General features: G+C 49.1%; 1 protein-coding gene across 1 annotated transcript in view; it reads left to right on the forward strand.

Moving 5' to 3' along the window:
* Window positions 1–15640, forward strand: part of LOC144148168 (E3 ubiquitin-protein ligase PHF7-like) — a 31118-nt gene extending 15478 nt beyond the window's left edge. The window contains exons 9-10 of the mRNA XM_077679748.1: window positions 7159–7280; window positions 13364–15640. Of these exons, the coding sequence (XP_077535874.1) occupies window positions 7159–7280; window positions 13364–13647 (406 nt within the window). The 3' untranslated portion in view covers window positions 13648–15640. The remainder of the gene's footprint in view (window positions 1–7158; window positions 7281–13363) is intronic.
* Window positions 15641–16943: the final 1303 nt, after the last annotated feature.

Genomic DNA, 16943 nt, shown 5'->3' on the forward strand with positions numbered 1-16943 from the left:
ATTTCCGCAATTTCCGCACACGACGTTTTGCACGTGCACATTTCACGATGTCACGTCAGATGAGCGGGTGAACCTGTTTGCTGAGAACTTGAACGACTGCGCCGATCAGCGAGAGTTAGTCGTTAATAAAAAGCTGATCAGGGGATGGCGGAAACAGTGGGACGAACTTTTTGCTTGTAGGGGACTGCGTCGTGCGTTCCGTGGCCCTAGGCACGATGCTCTCAAGAAAAAACTCCGGCTGCACGTGGAAGAGGAGCGTACGAAAGGACACCAAGTGTCCTGCAAAGCTATTCAGACCAAAGCTCAACAGTTAGCGCTGCGAGGCGGGATTGGCCGTTCATCTTTCAAAGCCTGTGGGGGCGGGGGTGGGTCTAGAAATTCATACGGCGCAATGAACTGCGGCGCAGTGAGTGTGCGGCTCTGACCAGTGAGGTGACCGCGTTGTAAATAAATGTGAGTTTTAAAGTTTCCTCAAGTTTTTTTCTTAAAGGTATGGGTCGACCTATATTCGAATATATATTTTTTTTTTCGGCGGCTTCAATTTTTAGGGGGTCGACCTATATTCGTGCTCGACCTATTTTCGAATAAATACGGTAAATAAATTCGCGTAAACACGGCCAGAGTGGCCGAAACAATGCCTACGGACTCCGAACTACAATTTGCGCTAGTAATCCCGCAATGTTTACAAATCACTTCAGTGTCCCTTTGAGAATCCCCACCAGATTCCCTATATTTTCAATGTAAAAATATTTCAGAACTACGAGTTTCAATATGGCGCATGTTTCAGAATAACGCGCGCAATTTGTTTTCCCCATTATAATCGAAGAACATCAGTATTATGAATTCGGCTAAAAGTAACAACGTTGCAGTGCTCGCATGAAACAGAAACCGCCGTTTCTCTGTGTATTCCCCAAGTTCAGTAGCTATCATCATCACCATGTCGAGTGCCAACTGCTATACTCTGTTACAACTTAAGAACGGCACCGGAAGTTGCCGCTGTGCCTTATAACCGTAGCCGAACGTTTCTCCGCACGGCGTAAGTAGGGCGTTACTGGGAATATTTTGAACATGGCGTGAGCTGTTCCCATGATTTTGTGGACTTAATATGCTTATAAACGACTCCAGTGACGACAAACAAACTGCGTGAGACAAGGCAGATGATATCACGCATTCATAGCAAACCCCTTTCAAAACGCGCTCGCACTGACGTCACGGGTCCGGCACTTTGGCGGAGTGATACACTACATGGGGTGGTGCCGTTCTTGAGTTGTAACCGAGTAATGCGCCACCACATGGTTGTGGTTTAATGTGCAGTAGCCAAGCAAGCTTAGCCATGTTTGCCTCTTTTCTCTCTCGTTGTGTTGGGTGACTGTTTATTGTTGTTGTTGTTTATTGGGTGGTGCCCACCAACAGCACTAGGCCTTCTTGGGTGGTGCACACAAAAAGGACAGGGCGACACACAGATAAACAAACGGTAAAACATGGAGACTGGTTATGAAGTGCAGGGGTCACAAAGTACATAGTACCACCGCACACGCGCGTGCTCGCAGGCACGCACACGCACTCACACACACGTAAGCACGCACGCACGCATGCGCGCGCGCGCGCGCGCGCGCACACACACACACACACACACACACACACACACACACACACACACACACACACACACACACACACACACACACACACACACACACACACACACACACACACACACACACACACACACACACACACACACACACACACACACACACACACACACACACACACACACACACACACACACACACACACACACACACACACACACACACACACACACACACACACACACACACACACACACACACACACACACACACACACACACACACACACACACACACACACACACACACACACACACACACACACACACACACACACACACACACACACACACACACACACACACACACACACACACACACACACACACACACACACACACACACACACACACACACACACACACACACACACACACACACACACACACACACACACACACACACACACACACACACACACACACACACACACACACACACACACACACACACACACACACACACACACACACACACACACACACACACACACACACACACACACACACACACACACACACACACACACACACACAATTTATACATTTAAGGAATTAAGATTACAGTCAGGTACAGTCGCACGCGCTGAGACAGGGCTTGTGACAAGGTATACTACAAAGCTAGCGGCACCTATCTCCAAACAGGAGAAATGCGCATGGGGGTAATATAAGGCCCAGATTAAAGTGCAATAGTTTAACCACGTGGCCCGTTTTCGGAGTCTGGCTGGCTGCAAGCTGCTGGCGAGATTTATTGCGCAGCTCGCGCGTTTCTGTTATGCGCCGATATTTGCTTACTGACACTCGGGCGTGAGTAATGGAGGTTCCTTAGATCGATCGCACCTCAAGTTCACCATATAAGACTTTGCGACTGCGGAACCAGGGAAAATTTATCAGTGGCTCGCGGAACCCTGAGGAGGGGCCTGCAGAACCCCAAGGTTCCGCGGAACCCACTTTGAGAAACCATGATGTAGAGGCATTCCTAATTGGTCGTGCGTGCTGCACACGGAAGAAGAACATAACTGATTTCTTCAAATAAAGTAGCTTTAAAGGAGCCATGAAGAGAAAACACAAGTTTGGCTCATTCGAAAGATTGCCTCGTTAGAACCATAACGACACCACTTATAACGCAAACTTCGCTCAAATAAGCTACATAATTAGGAAAAAAGGAAATGACCATGCGACCCACCAGCTCATTTTCCGCAACAAAACTTATGATGTCACTTGGGAATGCTCTGCGATTGGCGGAGGCCGGCAAAAGCAAACGCATGTTAGGCAGGGCTTACAGTTTGCATAGCGAGCTAAATGCCCGTGAAACATACTGCACATTCTTTTTATGACAAAGAACGGTGGAGTAAACGGTTGAAGTTCCGAACGAACACGCAAGCGTGTATGCCAATGCGTACGAAACTACCGGCAAGCCGAACTCGACATCTCGCCGTCGCCACCGTCGCGCAGACGAATTTTCGGGTTCAAGGCTCTTCGGGGCCAACGAACCGTCCCAGCACGCACAGCCGCGACCTTGCTTGGTATCGTAATCCCTTCACAGGAGGTTGGCCGTCATATCGCCAACCAGCAAAGTTAAAATAGAAACAAGGGGAGTAAGGAACACAGAGCAGCAACGAGATAGTGCCACTCGTCGCACAGGTTTCGGTATGGAGGTCGTGTTGGCTTGCTGCTGTCGTTACGAGCTCGTTTACAGTTTACAACTACTGAAAACTTCAGTTTGCTCGAGTACTTTACAATGAAATTTCGTTGCTGTGTTTTGAAATGCCCATGTAGTACGGGCAAATCGTCGAGGGAGTAGTTTACAACTACTGAAAACTTCAGTTTGCTCGAGTACTTTACAATGAAATTTCGCTGCTGTGTTTTGAAATGCCCATGTAGTACGGGCAAATCGTCGAGGGAGTGCGACATCCCCGCCGGTGAGATCTCCTTTCATGTGCTGCCCAACGACGAACCTCGGCGAAGCAAGTGGCTACGTTTTGTGAACTTTGCAAACGGAGGAGAAAGAGAGCTAAAGGAAGTACGAGTGTGCTCGCTTCATTTCCGAGGAAGTGGTTACGGAAGGGACCCAGACATGCTGGCGCTCGTCGCCGACTTCGTCAAATCGCCTTTCAAAGCGCTCTGACCTTGGGGAAAAAAAAATTGCCGTACACACCGCGCATTGACGCTCGAATCTTTCTGGTCGGAGCAGAGAGCTCGAGTGAACGGCTTTCAATACACGACACCGGCCAACTGGCATTAGCGATACTGCTACTGAAATTGAAAATACGGCACATACGTACCAGTCTGTATTCGTCCGTCGCGACGGGGCTGACGAGGCAGCGGTGCCGACGGCTGGGCGTTCGTCTGTTGTGGCTATCGCGGAATGGTCGCTTTCCCGTCCACCGCGTATCCCACAACTGTTGCCGCTCGTGCACTTAGAAGCATTGAGCATTCAAGTGGTGTGAGGTTGTTAAATGCAAGCCCGAGCTCCTCGGCGAGAGTTTTGTTCTCCGGATCAGGCGATTCCATGACTAGGGCTGCGGGTGCACTAGGTTTTACTAGTATTTTTAAAATGGGCGCCGTCTCGGTCGACTCCCGCGTGTGGGTGCTATATGGAGTCGACATACTAAGTATCTGTTTCATGGACCGGGTCGTATGACGCCATTGTTCACGTGACGAAATGTGCAATTTTAGCGGGAGATTTAAAATTTTGACTTAAATTGCCTTATTTCTCAATGAATAAAGCACCATTTGCTTCCGGGAAAGCGCTTGGGGTACTATGAAACACCTAATCTTTCGAATAAAACAAACTTTTGTTTTCTCTTCATGGCTCCTTTAAGGGGGAGGCTACCCTTGAAGGCTAAGTTTTTTGTTTCTTGAGATATCTGAATAAAATTTTCAGGGTATTGTTATAGCATCAACATTAGAAAAAGTGCAAAGTTTCATCGAGCTACGGAGGTTAGTTCTCAAGTTATGAGGGTATACCACGGTGGTTTGTATGGGCTTCTTATCCCAGTCCTGGAGAATTACCCAGGCGTGCTGCGACTATAAAATTCATTATGGTTATTCCTGAATATGTACCCCAGGGCAAGACAGAGCCCTTTTTCTAAATTTTTCACCAGAAAAATTTTAGCACAGCACTAAAATTACTGTTGCTGATCAAACATGCAAACATGATCTTGTTTTGATTTTTTACAAAATCAAGAGACAAGAATTTTCAGCAAACGGGCTTGTCTTGCCCTCGGAAATTTATTAAGGAACAGAATAAACAAAACAGCATGCAAATCTCACAAGCAGTTCTTGAGATATCACTGGGATAAGCAGTCACAAAAGGGAAAAAGTTCGTTTTGAGAAAACGGCCTTCAAAGTTTGTGTACACATTTTCACTTCTAAAAGGACCCCACATCATAGCTAGAGGGGTCTTGGCACACTGTCTTCCTCCTCTGTTGCTTTTCCATCTTCTCCTGCTTTCGTTTTCTGGCCTTGTTCATGCGCAGGGCGTCTTTTTCAGCAGCTCGCTGGAGGGCTAGATGGCCTGGTGTGATGAGCCGCACAGATGTGGATATTTCTCGAGCAGCCCTGTAGCAGCTCGCATTGTACCTCAGCATGGCACTGCTGTCTCGACAGCAATCAATGAAACATGCTGCTCCATGGGCATCAGGGACCACAGGACTATTTGCATTTGCGCTAAGCGAAACTTCCCACCTTCACCTGTAATGATGGCAGGCACAGGGTAGGGCTCCGTGGCTTGGAACTTCCTCTGGGTCACCGGCATAGCACCAAGTTCGTTTTGAACAGCAGCACGCCTGTTCGCTGCCTCGACCGCCTCGCATGTCAGGAAATGTCTCCAAGTGAACTGTACGCGACACATTCCCGCTTGTCGAGGTTGATGCGAGACCGGAGACGGAGGCCGCGGTCGCCGAGGTTGATGCGCTCGAGACGCCGGACACACTCCCAGGATCGAAGTCTTGCACAGACAGGGCAGGAGATACGTCGTTGGAAGCGCGGACACCCTCGTTAGCGATGCTCTGCGCCACCTTCTTCTTGGCCATGCGAACGAGCTTCATGGAACTCTTCCGCGCACCGAATGCATGTAACGTCCTGAACTTCACTCCGCGCACCGTGTCCGATCACGTACACGATCTGGCAGGCTACTCCGAACTATTGAAGTACGTCAGTGATCGTAAGCACGGCAAAAAACTAAGTAGAATGAGCGGACAAGCGAACGAAAAGGTGGTAAACAGTGAGGCAGAACAACAAAGGAGCAGCGAAAAGCAGACGATGGCGCGGGGAATCCAGGTGGATGCGAGCGGCGCAGGCCGCCGGCCGGGAAGAAGCGCGCGTCATCACGCGCAACAGCCAATAGCATTCGCGCGTCAGCTCGCTTGCCCGAGAAGCGCGCGCACGGTCCAATCGTAGCTTCGCACACGGGACGCGGGAAACTCGAAAGCACTGCAAGTCCCCCAATCACAAGCGTATCACGCCTCGGCCACGCCTCGGCCGCCAGCAGTAATGGCGGGAAAAAAAAGCGCAAGAATGCACAAACAAAACAAGATAAAAATGGCGGCTCTATGGCAAGCGGCATGGCGGCTGCGTTTGCGCGAAATTTGGGTCCATTTCGCGTTTGCTCGCTCCTTGAGAGATGCCGCGGCTGGTTATATATTCGTTTTTTGACATTTTTACGATGAATTAGGAGCTGATAACTTCAGAAAAGCTAGTTTATGACATATACAACCCAAATACATGGTTTTCCAAAAATCGCTTCTTTCGCGATTTTTCGGTTTTCAAAGGCCGCCGCGTCCCCCCTTAAAGCGAGCGCAACATTTTTGTTTGAGTTTGCCTGTCTGCACACGCATCTACTGCTAGCATACGTAATTCTCATTCCTAGGTTTGCGCACTGGCTTGTAACTGCCAGTTTTTCATTACAACAATATTTCGTAATAATGAACGATTTTCGGTGGTCCTGCATGATTCGTTATATCGAGATTTGACTATACTCGGTGACAACTTAAGATCGGCACCGGAAGTTGCCGCTGTGCCTTATCACCGTAACCAGATGTTTCTCCGCACGGCTCAAGTAGGGCGTTACTGGGAATATTTTGAACATGGCGTGAGCCGTTCCCGTGATTCTTTGGACTTAATATGCTTATAAACGACTCCAGTGACGACAAACAAACTGCGTGAGACAAGGCAGACGGTATCACACATTCATAGCAAACCCCCTTTCAAAACGCGCGCGCGCTGACGTCGCGGGTCCGGCGCTTTGGCGGAGTGATACGCTACATGAGGTGGTGCTGTTTTTTAGTTGTAACCGAGTATAGTATGAAACTCCATGGTGTGTGTGTGGGACTAGAATGGCCCTGGGAGCAAAGTTGTCTCTCTTTGTGTTCGGCCTTTAACTACAACCAGTGCAAACTCACTGCCGTCAGTGGCGGCGGGGGGGTATGTATTGAGTGGATTGCGCACCAGTCCTGTGCCTCGATGGGCCTTCTCCTCCGCTTCCCTGTATTTCCTTTCAGCCGCTGGAAGGTGGTGGTGTGCGACGGCTGCGGCTCCCAGGGGGTGCACGCGTCCTGCGGCAACGTGGCCTCCCTGGTTGGCCACTGGCTCTGCTCCACCTGCCGGCAGGTCATCAGCCGAGGTGAGCAGCGGGAGGGCCACTGGCGCTGGCCGAGTGCACCGACAACCTGAGACTTCAAACGTCGAGAGCAGTTTGGCCACTCTCTGAATTGTCGCGGGCAGGTTTACTGCAAGCCTCAGTCGCATCCGCAGTGGCCGCTTTTATGAGGGAGGCCAAAAGCGAAAACGCCTGTGTGTCGAGATTTCGGCGCATGTTAACGATCCCCGGGTGGTTGAAATTGACCCAGAGCCGTTCACTGCGGCACTCCTCACAGCCTGTGTGTAGCGTCAGCACGTTAAACCCCATACTGTATTTACTCGAATCTAACGCGCCCTCGATTGTAACGAACACCCGTTTTTCAAGGTCCGAAAAAGACTAAACGCTGTGTCCTTGATTGTAACGCACACTAGGCTTTCATCATTTAATGCAAAAACGCAACTTTTTCTCACTTGTAACAAGCAGGGTTTATTCCAAAGGTGGCACGAAATGAAATGTGCCGGTTATTGCCAGCAAGACAGTCACAACGACGACGGTCTGGGGCAGCGCTGCCCCGGCAGCTGTGTCGTTACGGGTCTCTGAGCCGCTCGCTGCTGCTGCACGTACTCCACCTGCAGATCTTCTATTTAGGGTTGTCGGCGCTTCTTTGGTCCGCTGAAGCCTTTCTGTGTCGCCTCACTTGCGAAAATTTTCTCTTTCTGTTGGCTCACCACTGCTCATCAATTAGTTTTGCAAGTCCTGTCTATCACAGTCTACCTTCCTTTATTGCCGTAAACAGCGTTATTCCTCAGTTTTATGCCACGAACGCTTATAAAACACCTCAAATAGCTTTGGGGTTTAGAACCTGGTAGTCGACACTTCCCCGCCCACGGGAAAAGCAGTCATTTTGGGTAGGTAGTCTAGCGGACTACTCTTTCCCAGTCGCAAAAAGTATGCAACATATAAGTGTATGGTATGTGAGGTGAGGTATCTTTTATTTCATTTTATCGTTAGTGCATCGCAAGGCTGCCGATAAAAACTGCATAGAAGCAGCTTGACAAGCTTGTCAGCCCAATTCAATCGTCAAGCAGCAGACGGCAATGTGCATGCTGTGCAGCTTCTACAGTAATCAACACAAAGCACACCAAAGGGTTGCAATTCTATTGCGATAAGAAAAATATGCAAAGGAAAAAGATATATGCACGTTAACTACTAAACAAAGAAACGGACTTGCAGATGGAATTGTGGAAGAGTAAATTTCTTTGCAATGATAATTGTTCCAAACGATAATTTTTATTTGAAAAAAAAATGAAAAAAAAAAACCTGTACAGAAAAGTTTTGGGACAAACACGAAAAAATAAGCAAAATGTCAGTGTTGCATCGCACAGAAAAAACACAAAAAATTAAATTTAAGATATACATTTTGTACACGTGCTATCAATGCAGAACGCCTGCAAATATCAAACATAACTATAAAATTTCTTGACTTGTTAAGGAAATGTGAGCGCTAGTGGGCTTTGTGCCACTGTGCAAAGCAGTTTCTCGAAATGTAGGTTGGCCACACACGCATCGTAGGAAACATTGGTTTTCTGCTCCACTCTTTTTTGTTTGTAGCACAGTTCAGTTTCGATACTTTTGCATTTTCTGGTGCTTGTGTTGTACAGGGGTACAGTTAAACCTTGATGTAACAAAGTCGGTAAAACTCATACTTCGTTACATTGAACTTTGCTGTTATAATGAAGTGTTCATCGCATGAAGTGTTTCCTGCAAACGAAAACTTGGCGCACTTACATAGCTGGCGCACTGTTTCTGTTTCTGAGTTTAATAGTCTACACGGGCATCAGTGTGATCCGCATGGAGCGTTTTCTCCCTGCAAATGTTTGGAGCCCACGAGAGAGGTGACCGACCCGTTCAGCAGCAAGAATGGAACTCCCTTTATTCCCGACAGCCTCAGAGCAGGCGCTCCTTGTCAGGCGCTCTCGCGCGCTCGCTCACACGTGTCAGATTGGCCAGCGGCCCCTACATCTCCTCTCTTAGACTATAACAAAGGGGTACACTCGAACGCTATAAGTTCAGTCTTTGCGGGGGCCAGACCGCTCGGCCAGATCTCGTGTGATAGCTGCCCGGACACCGCGCCGAATCAGGAACAGGAACTGTCCCAGAAGTTGGCCATCTCCCCGTACTCTCTTCTTCCTCGCGTCCCGTCCACTCTTCTCCCTCGTGTGACGCCGAGTCCTGCGTCACGTCCGGCTGGAACCGTACCAAGTGGCGGCGGTTTCTTTGCACGACGCCCCTTGGTGTTTTGGCCACGAATGAGCGAGGCCTTTGAGCTGGGCTGAGGAGTGTCGCAGGGCAGTTTAGGTCCTTCACCCATACACGGTCACATGCCGTTAAAGGCAGCAACGGACTAGCGCGGTGTCGAGAGTTGAACGCCTAGGCTTGTTGGGCTTCATAGGCAGCATCCCTATCCTTGAACTCCCAATGACTTGGGAAATGTGGACTCAGGCGTTCTGGAAGACTCGGAAGTTGTGTCTGAAGATTGCATCACATCAGAAGCTGGGCTGGGGAAAATCCGGATGGTCCCGGTGTATCACGATAGGACAGGAGTGCCAGGTACGGGTCATCACTTTTTTCCATAAGGTTCTTTACCGTATGTACCATGCGTTCTGCCTCCCCATTGCTTTGCGGGTACCGCAGGCTGCTGGTTTCATGGCTAAAACTGTACGTCTGAGCAAACTTGCCAAACTCGTTTGATGAAAATTGGGGTCCATTGTCCGTCTGAACAACATCAGGGATCCCGTGCCGCGCGAAGCAACTCTTGACCGCATTTATCACTGCTATGCTAGTCGTGGAAGTGAGGGACACTACTTCGGGAAACCGCGAGTAGTAATCTACAACGACAACGTGCTCACGGCCTTTGCAGTGGAATAGGTCGATCGCAAGACGTTGCCACGGACGATCCGGTGTCGCTGTAGGCCTGAATGGTTCGTGGTTCACCATGTTCGGAGCCCACGAGAGAGACGACCGACCTGTTCAGCAGCGAGAATGGAACCCTTTATTCCCGACAGCTTCGGAGCACGCGCTCCACATCAGGCGCTCTCGCGCGCTCGCTCACACGTGTCAGAGTGGCCAGCAGCCCCTACAGCAAAAACGCACCCCGCATGCCACAGGTGCGCTGGTGCAGCCATGAAGACCACCCGCGTGATGTGGGTAGCTCCAGTGACCGCTTCTAACCGCTCGCTGAAACGCAACTCGATGGGCAAACAAGAGGGGCATGCGAGAAAAAAGGCGGATAATGTGGGAGAAATTTTCACTGTAAAACGTCACACGCATCACTTACGAAAGCGTCCATCAAATATCCTCCGCGGTGCTAAGCCGAATCATCTCTGGCAGGGCGAGCCGGCATCCCCGAGCGCTTTGAAGCTCCCGCCATAGGGTGCACGCCTCCCCATTGGCGAAACTGGTCAGGCTCCTCCCACTGCCGCGTGCAGCGCAAGTCGCTGTCTGGCCAAAGCAGATTTTAGAGTGAAAATTTCGCCCACGTTATCCGCTATTTTTCTCTCATGCACCTCTCGTTTGCCCCTCGAGTTGCATTTTTCAGCGGGCGGTTAGAAGCAGTCGCAGAGCTACCCGCATCGCGCGGGTGGTCTCCGCAGCTGCGTCAGCACACCTGTGGCTTGCGGGGCGCGTTTTTGCGGGGAGAAAGTGCGCCATGCACTTCATGCTGATGCCCGCGTAGACGATTAAGCTCCGACAGAAACAGTGCGCCAGCCGTGTATGCACCCCACACAGTTTGTATGCAAGGAGCTCGCTCACGGACTCTGTGGCTCGCTGCACCCGCAGCATTGGGCAACCCGTGTCGCCATTCGCGTTTTATTGAGAGCCTGTTTCGGCGCTTGCGTCTCCCAAAATCTACTTCTACAACTAAAATTTCGTGCCTAGCTCTCCATGAAACTTCATTACATTGAAATTTCGGCAAGCCGGACTTCGTTACACGGAGGGTGAAAATACATGGTGTCCTTACACTTGAAGTTACAAAAAATTCCGTGGTTCATTACATCGAGGGTTTCGTTACATCGAAGTTTGTTACATCGAGGTTTGACTGTGTTGGGTTGTGGGCTGGTTTGGCGCACTGTCGCTTTTGGTGCTGAAATCCGATGACGAAAAGTTATTCTCGGAGTCAGTGCTGTTAATGTCACTCAGAAAGTTGTGCGTAGAATCGTACAAATTGCTAAAAATGCGGCGTTTCTGCGGCACCGTAGCGCTCAATGTCGACACCATCTCTGTATCGTCCGAGCACCCGTCACATGACCCCAGCAGCGCTTCTGGGTGTGCAAAAAAACAAACCCAAGAGGATGTAAGTGTCTCTACTACTCGGTAAATGGTGCCAGATCTCGGAGCGCACTCAGAAAGCGCCAAATTCAAATCGGAAAACGTCAAAATTTGATCTTGAAAGCATCGACAGTATACAGTTAAACCTCATTATAACAAAATTGGAGGGGCACCATGATTGCTCATTATAACCCATATTTCGTTAGAGCCGTTGCGGGCATTTATGCAAATATGGGGTGCTGTGCTTATTCTAAACAAAGAGTGGGTGAAATTGCATCGCGCCGCACGGCGGTACACAACAAAGTAACCAAATTCCGGAGATAATAAGAAACGTTAGTGCACCTAATTATTGAAGTTCGAAATATGTAACTCGTATGTCAAACAGGCTTAGCTGCAAAGAAGTTCGTTATTGGACATTATGCATCTTTCTGATGCAAACGACGGCTCACTCAGCTTTGTGCCCAATGTGGAGGCTTTCACAATAGCCGCCTTCACGTCTAGCGCCCTTCGCTTTCGCTTCCCGCCTGGGTCATTCATGCTGCTCGAATCATGCGCGTAGCACAATAAAAGATAAAGCTGAAGCAGTGAAAAAAATCAGCCTTTGCACTCAATGTGAAAGCTGTCGGAAGTGCAGAGCAGTGATTTGCCGTAATGGGCTGTAGTGCCGTTATCTCCTCACTGCTACCACCCAAAGGAATTCAAATTTCCCGCCTTCACAGTGCTCGCGCGCCCCCTGCCTGAAACTGCGCCAGCGGGAGTTCTGTTCTTTTTGTGCTTGCTTTTCTTCCCACACGTGCCGGTGTTGCACTGCCGCTTTTTTTTTTTGCGCTTACTACCATGAAAACCAACCCAACGAGCGTTCCTAACTGAATGAGCATGGGCGCTGCTGGTTAATTACAAATATTTTGCCTCAAATGTACCTGCAGTTTTCTTTGCTGTGAACAACGGGGAGGTGTATGACAAGCGCCGGTGGTTCACAAGTTTCGAACTTTTGTGATTACATAAACTGCTTGTCTTTCGAAGCCTCTGGGTTACGCCGTGACGACGGAACGCCGTGTGCTCTGCCTGGGTCTAGCGAGCGAGCTACAAGGACAAGGTGCGGCCCTAGAGTGCTCTGCGCTTAAAGAAAGGAGGAAACATGCACACAACTTCAACAACACAGCTCCTGCGGTGCACGTCGGCGAGTGACAAGTTGCAGACGAACACACCGCGGCCGTGCGTGCCGCATGCATTGGCTGCGTGCCATGCGCAGCAAGAGGAAAGTGGGAATGGCTTCGCCTTCGCAGAAGACGCATGGCATGCCGTCCGGTTTGTGCACGTTGCGGGAGTGTGCATGGTAGGAGTTTCGAACTACTAAACGTACAGTTGTCACCTTGCGCATCATCTCAAATCCACGTTGCGCACTGCCATGAAATTGTCTAAAAATTTTATTTTCGAACAAAATTTGTTCGTTATATTCCGGAACGGGCAGATTTTATCTCACTAAAATGAGGTTTTAAAATACATTGGTTTCTATGGGGTCATTCAAGGGGAATTACGATTTGTTCGTTATAGCCATCTCGTTATAACGAGTTTTAACTGTACTATCGATTTGAATAGGCGTGGGCAGGAAAGTATTAAAGGAAATCGTAGGTGGCGCCAGCTGCAATGGAATTTCACCGATGGACTTCTTCGCAGCATAGAACTTGTATTGCAACAGGGACCCACCCCGTCCATGGAATTGCTCCTTGCACAACACACCTGGTACATTGTACGTTCTGGTACAATGTACCCACACTGTGACCTGCTTTTCGCAGCCGGAGCGGCCGCCTGCCGCGATGTGGTCCCGGTGTCGCGACCCACTGCCCCTCCGTCCGGGGTGGAGGTCATCGAGATTGACAGCGAGGATGACGATGACGACTTGGTGATTGAGCCTCCGCTGCGCTCGACCCGCAAGTCGACGCCGGGCAGCGGCCGCCGTCTGCTGGACCTGGCCATGCATTCGGCGCGCAGCGAGGAGAGCGCCACCCTGCAGCTCATGCTGGAGACCGTCAGCGGCAGCGTCATCGTGGCCGTAGTATCCCCGGAGGATCCGCTGTGATGATCGCGGGGGGGAAGGGGGGGGCAAGACCCACTGTTATCATCGTGTCGGTTGCAACAATTATAGGGGGGGGGGCATGTCTAGGGGGTCGGAAACAACAGCCCAGCGATCAGCATGACTGACATGTACACCTAAGAGCAAAAGATGTACACCTAAGAGAAAAGCAGCTAATTTGGGTTATTCCTCTGCCGCACGGCAGCCCGCGGTACTACGTGCCGTATTTTTCATTACTGCAGTAACTGTACGACATCTCGCATACGCACGGCAGTTTGTCGGGCTGCTACCGGAAGAGAAATAACCTAAAATTTCCATTTTCCTGGTCCGTTAACTTTTCATCGTGGCTGTACAGCCCCTGGCCTCGCGTATTAGAGTCCTCTGGAGTACCTGAAGGAGGAGTAGGAGGAAGACTTGAACGGGCCAGGGGGCTGCAATGGTTATAGTAGGAAAAAAACTAGGGCTGGGTTAAGAGGCACCGCGCAGTCCAACTTTGGTGTGAGCCAAGTTTTTCTACCATGAATAAACACTTGCAGTGGGCAGGTAGGCTGGTGTTGTTTGTGTATGCCGGGTGCAACAAATTGTCCTCGATATGAGCCAGGTAGGTGAAATTGGCACATCAGTTCATCGTAATTTGCACCAAACATGCACAAAGAACACAAGCTTACTCGCCCATTGTAACTGTTTATTCGCGGTAGCTTTGAAGCTAATTGGCTATCTCTTTTTGCACCCAATTAGCGGCTAAGGCGAGTGTGGATTCTTGCTGTGGTGGGACCCAGCGCAACTTGTTTCGCAGCGCATAGAACCCCACACACCTCAGCCTGTGGTTGAAACCTGGCGCACTTTGCAGATACCTTACTTGCTTGAAGGCTCGAAGAAGAAGCAACATAACCTTTTTTGCTCAACTCGAATTCACTTCGCTGCTACCTGGTTCCGTCTCAGTGCTGGGAAGTTATCTGCAAGGGCCAGTTTTCACAGCAAAGGTTGCAGGCGTGCACAGTACCACATGGGTGATGCTTGTTCCGATTGGAGGCCGTTGAACTCAGGTAGAAGGGCTCCTGTTCGACTGCAAACACTGGGCAACAGCACTTGATCTATCACTGTGCAGGCCACCCCTTTTCTTTTTGTTTCCAAAAATTGCATTCCACGGCAGGGCCGGGATGTACCTTTTTAATTGTGGTTTTGAGTTGCAAGATGTGGAAAAGGAAGAGACTGCGAGAAGCAGTAAGGTCACGGCAATTTGGTTCTCTAGAAGCTTTATTTCAGTGCTAAAACTTCAAAGCACAAGTGCAAGACGCACACAAGCACCTGATACGTCTTTGCATTTTTATGCCAAAGTAAGGTTGAAAAAATTCGTCTTAACTGTCTTCACTGTTAATGTGTCTTTTAAAGCTGGTGTCCTTTTTAACAGGTCCAGCAGTGCTGGCAATCATTTTGCCACCGAATTATTTTGAAGGAGAAACTGTCCTTCGTGTGAATTGATTTTAGGATTACTGCCACAGGCTGTGTTGCATAAAAATGTGTCCGCAAGAAGTTGTATCGCAAAAGGGACCCACACTGTCAATGGAATTGCTCCTTGCACAACACACCTGGTACATTGTACGTTCTGGTTGAACGTATCCACACTGTGGCCTGCTTTTTTGCAGCCGGAGCGGCCAGCTGCATTTCGGTATATCGAGGCTTTAATATACATTGGGTTCAGTGTGTGTGAAGTTTTAGTTTGTTCATTCATTCATTCGTTTCATGGTTGATGTGCTTTGTCTTGAAATACTCATTTTCTGTTGCGGTTTCCATGTATTTATGATCTTTTTTTTTTTTTTTTTGTGTTGTGTACATGCAATAGTATACAGATGTCTTGTATGAGTGTGATACGGTGTATGGCTGATGTTTGGCTGTCTGCCACTTTCATGGCATTTTTTTTGTTGTTGTTGTGTGTTTTCTCATCGCTGTAAAGCCCCAGCACTGTGCGCATTAGGTGAATAAAAGTGAATAAAACACAGCAGCGTGTTTCAGCGTGCAGTAACCCTACGCCTTGTAATTGTGCAGCCTCAAAACTTGTTCCTGCTTTGCGTGCAATTGGTTTGAATGGGATGATTTGACTTTAAAGGGCGGACATGGCTTTTAAGACAGTTTTTTTTTTAATTTTAAAGTAAACTTTGTGAAACTTGTCAGTCTTGCTGCTTTTTTCCACTGATTTCAAATATGGCATTATTTTTTGAGTCAGTCAATTAATTATTCAGATAATTAGCCATTTTGGGGGGAACAATAAACCAAATAGTGTTAGCCGTCAAACTGTAATCTCTATATTTTGCGATACTATGGAACCCTGGTGAGTGCAGTAAGAGAATCGTTTTTTTTTTTGTTGCACCGCTCGGAACTAATTTTACAGCTCATTAACTTCGGTATTTCAAAGGGGCATTCGAAATGGTTCCTTGCCACTGGTACCCCATGTTTTACAAAACAGTTATTTTATACAGTGACAAAAACAAGCCAGGTGAAAATGCGGTGAAAAACAAAGCAACGTCGGACAACAGTCCGTGGCTGAGTTTCGTAGCGCCATCTGGGGGGTCTGGCGGTAAGCAGGGCTGCAGAGCCAAATGACACACCGGAAATTCATTCACAATTTGGCGGGAGGAAGAATCAAAACTTTAAAGGCCCGTTCACACTTGCAACGAAAGCGAGCGAAAGCGACGAAAGCGACGGAAATTTCTGTCGCTTTAGTCGCGCGACGAGAGTGATCGGTCTCGACCAATTTTTTTCGCCTCCGTCGCGCTGTCGCTTTTGAAGCGGAAGCAGGAGGCGAGACTTCCTGATGTCATATCCTGCCAAAGCACCCGGATGCTGTGTTTCCACAAGCGGTGAAGCTCCTGTGAAGTCTCACTTCGAGCACTCCGAGCGCGAGACATTAACAAGAAAAGCAAAAAATAGTCGTCGCCCGTCGCTCGATGTCGCGTGCAAGTGTGAACAGCAAAGCTGGCGATTGCTTTCGCTTTCGGCGCTTTGTCGCAAGTGTGAACGGGCCTTAACATAAATTGATAAATTTCTCAGTGAATACGGCATCATTTTCTGCCGGACAAGCGCTGGGGGCACTATAAAACACGAAATCTTTCAAATAAAGCAAACTTGTATTTTGTCTGCATGGTCCCTTTAAACATCTCGCAAGGCAACGAGCTTCTACATTGACTAAGAATGGCCACCACCTAGCATCCGACATGGCATGTGTTGCCATCCTACCGCTGTGACCACACTCTTGGGACTGCGTCCTCTCACCACAGCCACCCCTGTTGCGACTGGCCATCCGA

This window comes from Haemaphysalis longicornis, unplaced genomic scaffold, assembly GCF_048455015.1.
Source record: "Haemaphysalis longicornis isolate Haplotype H1 unplaced genomic scaffold, Haemaphysalis longicornis Haplotype H1 scaffold_8, whole genome shotgun sequence".
NCBI classification, from domain to species: domain Eukaryota; kingdom Metazoa; phylum Arthropoda; class Arachnida; order Ixodida; family Ixodidae; genus Haemaphysalis; species Haemaphysalis longicornis.